At 35.8% G+C, this 13,186-nt stretch overlaps 1 protein-coding gene across 4 annotated transcripts in view; it reads right to left on the bottom strand.

The window, feature by feature from the left end:
• The window catches only part of MLLT10 (myeloid/lymphoid or mixed-lineage leukemia (trithorax homolog, Drosophila); translocated to, 10), a 207,228-nt gene that overhangs the window by 121,710 nt on the left and 72,332 nt on the right, over positions 1 to 13,186 (bottom strand). For all 4 annotated transcript variants that reach the window (XR_827055.1, XM_010859904.1, XM_010859907.1 and 1 more), the window contains exon 5: positions 11,410 to 11,519. Coding sequence is in view for 3 of the 4 variants with exons in the window: in XM_010859904.1 (XP_010858206.1) it covers positions 11,410 to 11,519 (110 nt within the window). In the remaining variant the exon portion in view is untranslated. The remainder of the gene's footprint in view (positions 1 to 11,409; positions 11,520 to 13,186) is intronic.

Here is a 13,186-nt window from a genome sequence, read left to right as displayed (position 1 = left end):
AGAATCCCTTCCACATGAGCTATCAATCAGCCCTGCCAACCTGACATACTAGGTCTGGGAGGAAACGCTTTTAGGAGATCAGAGGTGCCCCCCAAGAGCTACTGGCCAATGAACACTCCCAGCAACTTTGACATCTACCTGGTCCTTTTTCTCAGGTGAAAATAGCTGATAATGAAAGGCTAAATTATAAAAATGGCAATCTACAAGTATATAATAAATAAAATTATCAACTGACTCTAAGTATACAAAAAATTAATGCCTAACTACATATAATCAGATGATATAATTCTAAAAATAAATCAATCTGAATAAGGTATAACCTGCTGCTGCTGCTGCTAAGTCGCTTCAGTCGTGTCCGACTCTTTGCGACCCCATGGACTGCAGCCCAACAGGCTCCTCCATCCATGGGACTCTCCAGGCATGGAGTGGGGTGCCACTTCAATAGGACCACATCTATTTTTTAACTTGGAAAAGTTTCTCCCACAATGCACTGTGGTGCCAAATTACACCATTCAATAATATTTACAAGAACACAGTTTCCAAAAGCCTAATATTTAGACAAGTAGGTAAATGAATTTCAACTCTGCTGAAAGACAGAGACTGAACTGAATTACAAAAATTACTTTGTATGTCTAAAAAAGAAAAACCCAAATTACAACAAAACTAACCTAGACACACTAACAATCATAAGAGCATCTCTAACTGTTCATATTACCAGAAGGCAATATCAAACAATTATAATGGAATAATTTAACATACATATTAAAAAGCCTATAAATGATCAATTAAATTTTTAAAAGAAAAGTACAAAGTAGGTTGAAATTCAGGGGCAATATGCAAACAGACCTCAAAGAATATCTCAGTAACTTCCAAAACAGTTGACAGTGAAAAGACACCATCATTTGACCATTTAATAAAACTAAAAATTATGACGGATTTTACTTTTAAGGAGTTAGGCCTTCCAGACATATGGAACGGCAGAGTGAAGAAGTCCAGGGATCCCCTCCTCAGTGAATTAAATACTTCATAGGTGAAAAAGAACCACTTATAAAGTCTCTGTATAGAATAAGCTGCACCTGAGTGTGTGTGTGCTCAGTCATGTCCGACTCTTTACAACCACATGGATTGTAGCCCACCAGGCTCCTCTATCCATGGAATTTTCCAGGCAAGAATAATAGAGTGGGTTGCCATTTCCTATTCCAAGGGATCTTCCCAACCCAGGTATTGAATCTACATCACTCACATCTCCTGCACTGACAGGCAGATGCTTTACCATTGTGCCATCTAGAATCAGCTACAAGGATATACAGTACAACACAGGGATGATAACTAATATTTTATAATAACTATAATGGAATATAACCTCTAAAAATTATGCCACTATAGTGTATATCTGTACCTGTACAATACTGTACGTCAACTTAAAGTCTCTGAAAACTGTCTAAATGGCATGCGGCAGGATATTTTATCAAAGACAATCTACTAAATCTCATTAAGAACAGTGAGCATCCTGTGGCACTTGAGCCATGATCTGTCCCCATTACCACCCTCACCCCCATGGCTCCCTGTGATGGTAGTTCCTTTCTGGGTAGTGCTGTCAAGAAGGTGAGGGCTCCCCTTCTCCCCTATCCAAGACTAGAGTTTTCTCCAAGGAGGGTCAGGTCTCCAGTGACTCTCATACCACTATTCATCCTGATAGGTCCTACTCATAGGCTCCCAACCCTAACAACAGGCCAAGATTTCCAGTGTTCTATCAGCTTGCTTGCTGAATGGAAGCTACATGCTAGGAGGGACGAGCTGGGCTACTTATACCCTTCCCTCCTGCCAGGACCTTTCAGAGTACAGGTGTCTGTCCAGCAGAAGCAGGGTGCTGTCTCCACCCCCAGCTTCAGAGAAAGCACTAGTGCAGAGGTTCTGTCCCCACAGGGAGAAGGAAGAATCATTTTCTAGAGTGGCTACATTACCTAACATGCTTAATTTAAAAAAAAAAAAAATTATAAGACATGAAAATAAAAAGTATGACTCAGTCACAGGAAAAAAAAAAGTAGGCAATGGTAACTGCCTTTAAGGGGAGTCAAGATGTTGGACCTAGGCGACAAAGACCAATAATCAATAGAATTCTTGAGTTTAAAACTCACTAAAAGCAGTAGATTTTTATTGGCAGTAGGGAAAGAATCAATAACTTTAAAAACAGATCAACAGAGATTATACAATCTAAAAAAACAGATGTTTTCGATAATACCACCTAAAGAACAGTTTCAGAGAAATATGCTACACCATTAACTGCATTAACAAATGGTTAAGGAGAAAATTATGAGGGAAAAGAAAGAGACATAAACTGTATCTGAAGAAATAATAGCTGAAAACTTTCCAAATTTGATGAAAAACAATAACCAATACATCCAAAAAGCTCTGCAAACTCCATATAGGATAAACACAAACAGATCCATATTCAAATTAATGAAAGGCAAAAATAATAAACTCCTGAAAGCAAAATGGGGAAATGGCTCATCACATACAAGGAAACCTGAGGTCTTATTAGAAATAAAATGGGAGACAGAAAGCAGTGGAATAACATTTAAAACGCTCAAAGAACAAGAATCCCATATCCAGAAAAAGCTACATTGCAGAAATAAAGATAAAATAACAACAATATTCTCAGACCCCAAAAAACTGAGATACTTTGTTTCCCCAAATCTGAGTAACAAGAACTACAAAAAGAAAAACCTTAAGCTAAAATCAAGTGACACTAGACAACCACTGCAATGTACATATAAAAACAAAGAACTCCAATCACTTACACCTCAATAAAGCTGAGATTTTTAAAACACACATATAGACCAATTTAAAAACACACAGAAAGAGTTCTGTAGGAGATGATAAAGACAGTACTTTTTTTTAACCAATAAAATCCACTGTTTGTGGATAATGAACATATTCAGAATTTTCCACTGGGTCAAAATCTCCTTTTCTCAGTGGACTTTCTCTGTTCCAGGGCACAGTTTATCACTCTATACATAGGAACTTAACTAAAAACAGCAAAAGAAAACTCTGGGGACTGAAGCTCAATAAGGACTCAATACATTTTTACATTACTGATGTTTCAAAACGGCACAAGGTCATTCACACAGGCAGCTGTGGACCATTACACCCTGGAAGGCAAGCACTGGCAGGAATGAATATGGACTGTGAAGGAATGGAGACTGCAGTGACACTGCAGAGCTTTCAGAGCCATCCATAGAGTGAGCCTTACCTTTTAAGAAAAACACAGATATTTCTTTCTCACTTTGTTAACTTAAAAAGCAATTACCTAGAATAATGTCCATAAATTATACTGTTGGCACTATAACATATAGAAATATAATATATGTGACAAAGACAACACAATGAAAGAGAATGGGAATACAGCTATTCTAGAGTAAGGAAATAACATCACATGGTAACTAGAACCCGTAAGCAGAAATTAAGAGAAACAAAAATGGTAAACAAAAAAACAAACACTCTATAAATGTATTTGTGGGCGTCTTCTCTTAGTTTCTTTAAAACGTGTAAGATTATATAGAGCAATAATTTTAACTATTTTGGGGTGTGTACTATTATATAGAGACAAAATATCTATAATAGTAATAACACAAAAGTGGGGAGGAAAGAAACAAAATAAATGCCATGAATCTTTTATATCTTACTGAAGGTTAAGCAGATTCTATAAATTAAGATGAATACTATAAACCCAAGAGCAACCACTAAGAAAATAATCCAAGAAAATATAATTTAAAAGTACAATGGAAGATGGAAACCCAACCATATTAACAGCACTGAATATGAAGAGACTGATAAAGGCAGAGACTGATAAACTGGATTAAAAAAAAAGTTCCATATGCTGCCTACAGGATACATACTTTAGGTTTGAAGACACAAGAAAGTTACAAGTAAAAGGATGTAAAAAAGATATACCATGCAAAAGGCAACCAAACACACAGCTGAAGAGGTTCATTATATGAGATAAAAAATGGTCTTTGAGAGATTCTATAATAATAAAAGGATGTAACAATTATAAGCATATGTATATGCAACAAACAAGAGCTTCCAAAACACATAAAGTAGGAAAAAAGTGACTTGAAAGTTTTTATTTTCTCATTAAATAGCTGTTGGATTGAGAAGAGAAATTATGAAGAATTATTGAGAAAATAATCCCAAAAAACAAAAATACACCTAAATATCAAGTATGTGAACAAAGTTATAATCAGAGGCAAATTCATAGCCTAAAAGTTTTCATTTTAAGTAAGGAAAAAAGTCATAGTTTGACCTAACATTTTTAATAAGAGAACCAATGTTCATATATCAAAAGGATTTAAGGCCAGATTCCAAGTCTACCTAAAAACTAGAGAGCTGAGAGAGAACATCACTCCAAATCTATTAAGAAAAAGCCATTTTAAATTATTTAAAAATCACAACTTTTCTTGAAACTATGAAAGATTTGCAGTTGCAAAGGCAACCAATTAGCCTAAAAGGGGACGCCTTCTCTTCAGCCACCTGAAAACCACAAGACATTCGGAGACTATCCAATAATAATATGGCAATGAAAGAAGATGTGGAGGAAGAGGTGCAGCTAATAAATCAGCTAAAATTTTAACAAACTGCTAAAGGCTGATTATGGGTTACTGCAATAATCAGTGGAGCCACAGACAGGAGTTAACACCCACTCACAGGCTCTATTCCAGGAAGACTCACAAGAAGCTCTTAGGGAAAACTGGAAGCAAGGAGGCAAAACAATCAGAAAGAATCTCTCTTGGTTGTGCAGGCATAAAGGACAAGATTAGGTGCCACTGAGGGAAAGACATGAAATCCCACCTCTTGACCAGACACTCCTTTCAAAAGCCCTGAGCATCTGGGGGATTGGCAGCAAACCCTGTCACACCCAGGGCATGAGTAGACTCATGATGGTTAGGAAGACAGAGAAGAAAAATTACCCCTGAACAAGGCACAAGAAAAATTCCTGACCCCAGGCTCTGTTAACGACATCATCAGAGATCTTCTTGCATTTAGGAGAGGCAGGAAGCTTCTCCCTCACAAGTCCTTCTAGAGATGTAAAACAAAGTCAGCCAAAGGGAAGAGGCAATAAAATGGTAAAACCCTGAGGTCCAGGTATACAGAAGCACCCCCCTCCCGCCCCCGCCAAGAGTCTGGACCAAAACAACAAAGAAATCAAAAGCCCAGAACATCAAATCATAAACCTTAGCAATCTAGCACAAAGGGGGTGGGGGCAGTGGGGGGGACTAAAGTGTGGCAAAAAGAAGAACACATAAAGAAACCAACCTCTGTGGCACACAATCACCCAATACTCCAGCTCTCAACCTAAAGGTATCATTAGAGGAATACAAACGGGCAGGGATACCCCAATGGGTTCAGGAAACAGATCATCAAGCCAGAAAGAGAGGTCACACAATGTCACTGTCACTGCATTTTATTAGCCAAAGCAAGTCACAAAGCAGCCTGGATACGAGAGATAGGGTACTTAATGTTGGTGCAAATGTAAACTGATGTAGCCACTATGGAAAACATTATGGAGGTTTAAAACAAAAAACAAAAAAAACAGAGCTATCATATGAAAAGATATATGATCGCCTATGTTCTAAGCAGCACTATTTACAATAGCCAGGACATGGAAGAAACCTAAATGTCCATCAACAGATAAACAGATTAAAAAACACATGGTGTGTGGGTGTGTTTGTGTGCACGATGGAATATCAGTCATTAAAAAGAAGGAAATAACACCGTGTGTGTGTATGTGTGTGTACACAACGGAATATCAGTCATTAAAAAGAATGAAATAACACCATCTAGAGCAACATGGATGGACCTAGATATTATCATGCTAAGTGGAATAAGTCATTAAAAAAAAAGAAATATATCACTTACATGTGGAATCTAAAAAAAAAAAATGATACAAATGAACTTATTTAAAAAGAGAAACAGATTCATAGACATAGAAAACAAATCAATGGTTACCAAAGGGGAATGGTGGGATAAATTTGGAATCTGAGAGTAATATATACATACTACTATATATAAAATAGGTAAACAACAAGGCCTATTATATAGCACAGGGAACTATATTCATATCTTTAATAACCTACAATATAAAGGAATCTGAAAAAGTATATATATATATTTATGTGTTATAAATAACTGAATCACTGAATCATTATAAACTGAATCACTGAATTATAAACTGAATCACTTTTCTGAACACCTGAAACACAACTTTGTACATCAACTATACTTCAAGAAAAACAAAACAAACACTTCTCTTAACAGCTATCCACATATGTATGGCTGAGTCCCTTCATTTGTTCATCTGAAAATATCACAACACTGTTAACTGGTTATACCCCAATACAAAATAAAAAACAGCTATCTACCACTAATCCTTTGGAAAAAAGATAAATGGAAGCAGAGTCAGCAATTTCTAAGTTTTCCTCTACTGTTATCTTCTTATAATTCAATGACACTGCTTTTTATGGTGGTTTTGGTTTGTTTGGTTGGTCTGTTATGATCCTTCCTAAACTTATAAACCCTCAATCCTTCATGGCCATTCAATAAATAAAAACTATTCAAGAGAATAAATTCAGGATACACATATCATGTGCCAACTACTCTCTATGGAAATTGCAGCTTTCTAAACTAAAAGCTTTCTGACTCTAAAGTACACAAGTCTCACCCAAAAAACGTCCCAAATCCCTATGTTGTCCCAATCTTCTCATTTCTTAAAAATTAGTGAAAGGTAATTAAAGGTAACATGCCATTTATGTTTTTTAACAAAATGTGTCAGTGAAATGAGGAACTGATACAAGAAAATATGAGAGGTCAAAAAATAACAAGAATCTGATGACAAATGGTTCAGAAGAAACTGGCCACTCTGTTTTATTGACATGTGGTAAAATTTAGCAACATAAATTGACACAGTGAATCATCTGCAAGTGGATATACTACACAGGTAAGTCTAGAAATCTTTTTATTTCCCTTCTAAATCTCACAATGTTCCAGGATTATTTATTATTCTTTGCACTGATTATGATAAATTCTCTGAACTATTATTAGCATCATCTCTTTGCACCTATTACTCTAGTTTATGTTACTTTCTCTAAAATTATTATTTGATTCTTTCTTCCAAGGTCAAATGCCCTATTATTATGCATAGACCTTATAATATCTTTGTGTGCCTTACTCAATTCCTTAGACAAAAATAATACCTCCTTTCATTATGTTCTATAATACTTCACTCAGCTGTTCCATTATTTGTAAACTATCATTATTATTTTCGTACACTGTAGTTATATATTTAATTGACTGAGTGTCACATGTAGATAAACTATTTGTCTTACACAACTCTTAGGATCTAGTACATGCAAAGCAGGTCCATTTTAAGTGGCCAATACATTTAAAAATAATCCCTACATTATCCTTTACCACTACACATTAAGGACTGGTAACTTCCAAGGGAGTGCCAGGCAGTCCGGAGGTTAGGATTTGGCACTTTCACTGCTACAGCACGAGTTCAGTCCCTGGTTGGGGAACTAAGATTCCATGGGCCATGTGGCATGGCCAAAAAAATAAGGCTGATGTCTTCCAAACTCAACAAACCATTTTCCAATCGTTTCTATCATTTCAGAATTACATGGCCCCTATTAACCATACTAAATATTCATGAACTGGATATTATTGTTTTTAAGGTTTACTATACTATAGATCATGCAGTCGCAGAGTCAATCATGACTTGGCAACTAAACCACCACCATACAGACCAACAACCATAAAAATCCAAGAAACGTATGTAGCAACTACCTTTAAGGAAAACTACAAAAAGGAAAAATATTTGACAGGGAAAGATGCCGTACTTCTGGAAGGGGAGATTCAACATTGCAAAAAGATCAATTCTCCCCTAAAATGTTTCACTGTAACACAAATAAAATCAAAATTGTATTATTAGTCCTAATGTTCATCTAAAAAAATATATCCATGGTAATATTTGTTCTACTGTGTACCAACATGTATTTAAAGCCATAGTAAATTAAAATAGTGTGCTACTAGAATAAGACGACAAAGATAGATCAGGGGTACAAAAGAAGTCAGGAAAAGCCAAGAATTGAATAATCATTCAAACAGTATTCCAAATCACTGTGCAAAATGTAGTGCTGAAAAAGCTGACTAAACCATGCGGGAGGGGGAAAAGTTAGCCATATATCTCAGCATATTCTAAAATTAACCTAACTGGATAGAAGATTTGTATCTAAATAATTCATTCTTCTTTCTATACTCCCTTGAATACTTTCTATGCTCCTTGAATACTTACGTCTTAAAGCCATGAGGTGGGGTGAAGCATGGCAGCATCTACCCTGCAAAGGAAGGGACAGCCCAACTCTAGTATCAGAGCCCCAGTAGGAGTGGTTCTCATGAAAGTGTTGGGGATAGGGGTGGAAATAGTGTCAGAATGAGTTGTCGGAACCTGTGCAAAGTGAGGAAACCAACCATGGAAGGGAAAGGGGGGGGTTGTGGACTGAAGCTGAGCATTAAACCCTCAAATTGGTTTAAAAAGAAAAAAGGCAGCCATGCAGGGAATCAGCAGCAACCCAGAGTGAGGTTTAAGCCTAAACAAAGTTAGGATGGCCTCTGTATTATGGGATGGCTTGTTAATAAAAGAGAATAATCAAATAAATATATTGAGGATAAAAGGAGTCAGGTTTCTCACTGTCTCACATGAGAGTCATAAAAACAAAACGAAAATTAAAATGAACCCTGTGTTGTTGGATCAGGTTTAGGGAAATTACTTAGAAATTCTTAGGAGTTGATGGTTGGATACATAAATAGACAGACACAGAAATACATTTAGATATGTGTGTATGTACATATATCCACATACTAACCAAAACTATCTATGGGACCTCATCTACTTCAAACCATAAAGAAGATATAGATGTGAATATGTGTGTATCTCTGCATCTATACCCACTGAGAGGGCCTGAAAACAGCAACATCCTAGTAACAGTGAGCACATCTAATGTCCTCTTCCATTTCTAAATACAACTCTTACCTAAAAGGATTCAAAACTTCTCTGAGAAACAGTTATTCGAGGACTAAGAAAGCAATGGTACAAGACGAGCCTAGAATATACCGTCACATCAGAAGTAAAGAAGTCCTCAGAGAATGACAGAAAGAAGTCAAAAGACACAGGAGAGCCTGAAGGGATGCCACTGACCAAACCTGAGACAACATAAGCATCACAATAAATGACAGTGATGGGGAATGACCCATTAAAACAAAACAGTAACACGTAAGTCGTTACTAGTCCATACTGATATAAATAATTGGGAAGTGATGAAAGCGTCTCCTTAAAATGGAATGCCAACTGATGAATGTAAACGATGGAATTAGAATACCACCACTTGCCATCAATCATGGTAAAAGATTCATTAATCAAAGAAATAACAGTGGATGCTAAAATTAGTGAATAAAAGGCAAAAGAAACAAGGTATTTACACACAAAGTACTTCACTATAAAATGCTTACTAATTATCATGGAAATAAACATTAACCTCCCAGTGGACAAATCTTGCAGACACCACCTCAACCAAGTGACCAAGGTAACATCACCAGTATTGGGAAAAACTGAAATCATGTACCACCTGACAGGATGCAATGAGAAGAACACAGCATCAACTCTGTGACATTCCTGCCAAAAACACATAATCTTAATTTAACAATGAGGAAACATTATTAAAAACTACTCTACAAATAATCTTCAGAAGTACCAAAGTTAATGTAAGTCAGGAGACTTAAGGGACAAAAAGCAAACTGTGATCTTTTTGCTAGGAAAAGACTCTACTGGGAAAACAAAAAATATGAATGAAAATTAGACAAATAATGATGACATTTCTGGATTAGACAAATAACACATAAATGTTAATTTCCTGATTCTGATGGGTGTATTCTGGTCATGCAGAAGAAAGTCCTTCTTTATAGGAAATATATAGTATAAAATAGTTATACTTTAGAGAAAGATTCTATGTAGCAACAAAGGCAGAAACAATAAACAGTAGTTGTGTAAATTATAAAAAAAATTTTAAACTTAAAACTAGAAAAAATTAACATTCTACAATACCAAAAATAATGACAATCATAAATACAAAATAAAACTTAAAAAGCAAATATTAAATTCTGGGCAAAAGCACAGACAGCAAGTATGTAAGAAAAGAATAATTATCTTCAGTATAAAAAACATTTTGTAAGAAAAAATTAAAACATTACAATATTAAAATGAACAAAGAGCTATTCAAGGTCAATTAACAAATATGAATAACCTTTTCTAAAAAAACTTCAAAATATTTAATGTTATCAAGATGGAAAGAAAATCATTCAAAAACTGCAATACTTTTCACTAAAAAGAATAGCAAAGATTGTCCTACTGGTAATACACAGTGCATTTAACAGGACACAAGATTATGTACAATCTCACGTACCACTAACGTGATTAGTCAACTAGAAGTATTTAGTATTTGTAAAATGCAAACAAAAATAAATCTAGGAGGATCTTAATAGAAAGATTTTACATGAGTTTTGTCCTACATTTTTCTATTTCTCTGCATTTTCCAAATAAATATTAATAATCTACATTACAAAATGTTTAATATTTTGAAATCTTGGCATTGGCTGCCATGACCCTTTCTCCACAGATGAAATAAATCAACAAGTACCTTCAGTTAACAATTATAATGGTATGTATAAAGGCACAGGTGGTAATTAAAAAAATAATAATCCAATATGTAAGAGAATGAAACAATAATATAAATGTACTAAATTAAGAAAAAGATATAAGAGAAAAAGCCAACATTAAGATTATTTTTAAGGGCAGAAAAAAAAAGAATACTGTCTTGAGAGCAAAAAAATCATTTGGAGAGATGAATAAATAATATTCTGTGATAGGATTATTTTTAAAAACAGGATGTGTATCACCATAATGAAATTATGTCAAATAATGATTAATTAAAATTTAATACAGCCTTAATGTCTGAAAAAACACAAAAGTCAATAATTTTTTTGTTTTTCTTTAAGTCAGTAATTCTTAAAGAACAATCTGTAAGGATTAAAATGTTAGGACCTTAAATACCTAGGTTAATATAAAAGGTAATATAGCTTTGCTTGTATGCATTTGTTTTATACTCCTGTGACTTTAGTAACATATTTTAATAACTGTACTTTACCACAGTAATTATATTTTTTCCAAATCAATGGAGGTATTTAAATTTTTTAATGAAGGGCTATAATAAGACAAAATTTAACAATTCCTTTACATTTACCAGTATTAAAACAAAGAGTTATATTGAAACATCAATAAAATAATATATACTGTACCTTATTATAACGATCATGTGGAACAGACTGTAAAACAATTGGTTCCATTGTAGAAACATTGGCAAACTGTACCTCTGGTATATACAGGGCACAAACCACATGAGCCCAACCTAAAAATAAGTAAGTAAAAATAATGTCATTCTCCAGTTGCAACAAAGGTTTTTAAAACATAAATTATTAACTTTCTGAACAGATCCCTTAAATGCCCATTTAAGCAAACACAACAAAAAACATTAAAAATTGGCGCTGCTGCTGCTGCTGCTGCTGCTGCTAAGTCGCTTCAGTCATGTCCGACTCCGTGCGATCCCATAGATAGCAGCCCACCAGGCTCCCCCATCCCTAGGATTCTCCAGGCAACAACACTGGAGTGGGTTGCCATTTCCTTCTCCAATGCATGAAAGTGAAAAGTGAAAGTGAAGTCGCTCAGTTGTGTCCAACTCTTAGCGACCCCATAGACTGCAGCCCACCAGGCTCCTCTGTTCATGGGATTTTCCAGGCAAGAGTGCTGGAGTGGGGTGCCATTGCCTTCTCCGAAAATTCGCACTACTAATACTTACACCAATACTGATAAAAGACTCTTAGTCATTTCCGCAGTTACTGTGTGCAGTAACACAAATGAAGGGAAACTTTTTTTTCTTTTTGGCTGCTGCACCCATCTATCTGGGATCTCAGTTCCCGGACCAGGGACTGACTCAACCCGAGCCATGGCAGTGAAAGCCCAGAATCCTAACCGCGGGGCCACCAGGGAACTCCCCAAGGGAAACACTTTAAAATTCAGATGCTGGCACTGACAGATTTTATAAGAGTAAACTAAATAATTCAGATCAATACTCTCTCTGAGAACCACAAAAAGTATGCAGTTTTACAGCTGAAAACCTAAAAACTTAAATACTTTAAATGTTAAATGTCAATATTAAATTTGTAACTGCCATACTAACGTTAATATTTTAAATACTAACATTCATTGTTTTACTATTTTAATATTTCATTTCAAATAATTGATCTTAAATGTTGCTTCTCTCAAGTTTTCAAAATGTGACTCAGTCAGTTCAGTTCAGTCAGTCGTGTTCGATTCTTTGCGACCCCATGAATTGCAGCACGTCAGGCCTCCCTGTCCATCACCAACTCCCGGAGTTCACCCAAACTCATGTGCATCGAGTCGGTGATGCCATCCAGATATCTTATCCACTGTCGTCCCCTTGTCCTCCTGCTCCCAATCCCTCCCGGCATCAGGGTCTTTGCCAATGAGTCAACTCTTCGCGTGAGGTGGCCAAGTATTGTAGTTTCAAGCCTCAGCATCAGTCCTTCCAATGAGCACCCAGTACTGGTCTTATTTAGGATGGACTCGTCAGATCTCCTAGCATTCCAAGGGACTCTCAAGAGACTTCTCCAACACCACAGTTCAAAAGCATCAATTCTTCGGCACTCAACTGTCTTCACAGTCCAACTCTCACATTCATACATGACCACTGGAAAAACCATAGCCTTGACTAGACGGACCTTTGTCAGTAAAGTAATATCTTTGCTTTTTAATATGCTATCTAGGTTGGTCATAGCTTTCCTTCTAAGCAGTAAGCGTCTTTTAATTTTATGGCTGCAATCACCATCTGCAGTGATTTTGGAGCCCACAAAAATAAAGTCTGACACTGTTTCCACTGTTTCCCCATCTATTTCCCATGAAGTAATGGGACCAGATGCCATGATCTTAGTTTTCTGAATGTTGAGCTTTAAGCCAACTTTTTCACTCTCCTCTTTCACTTTCATCAAGAGGCTCTTT

This window comes from Bison bison, unplaced genomic scaffold, assembly GCF_000754665.1.
Source record: "Bison bison bison isolate TAMUID 2011002044 unplaced genomic scaffold, Bison_UMD1.0 scf7180017864461, whole genome shotgun sequence".
NCBI lineage: Eukaryota > Metazoa > Chordata > Mammalia > Artiodactyla > Bovidae > Bison > Bison bison.
The sequence above is the reverse complement of the archived record's forward strand: the minus strand, read 5'-3'. Positions and strand labels throughout refer to the sequence as shown.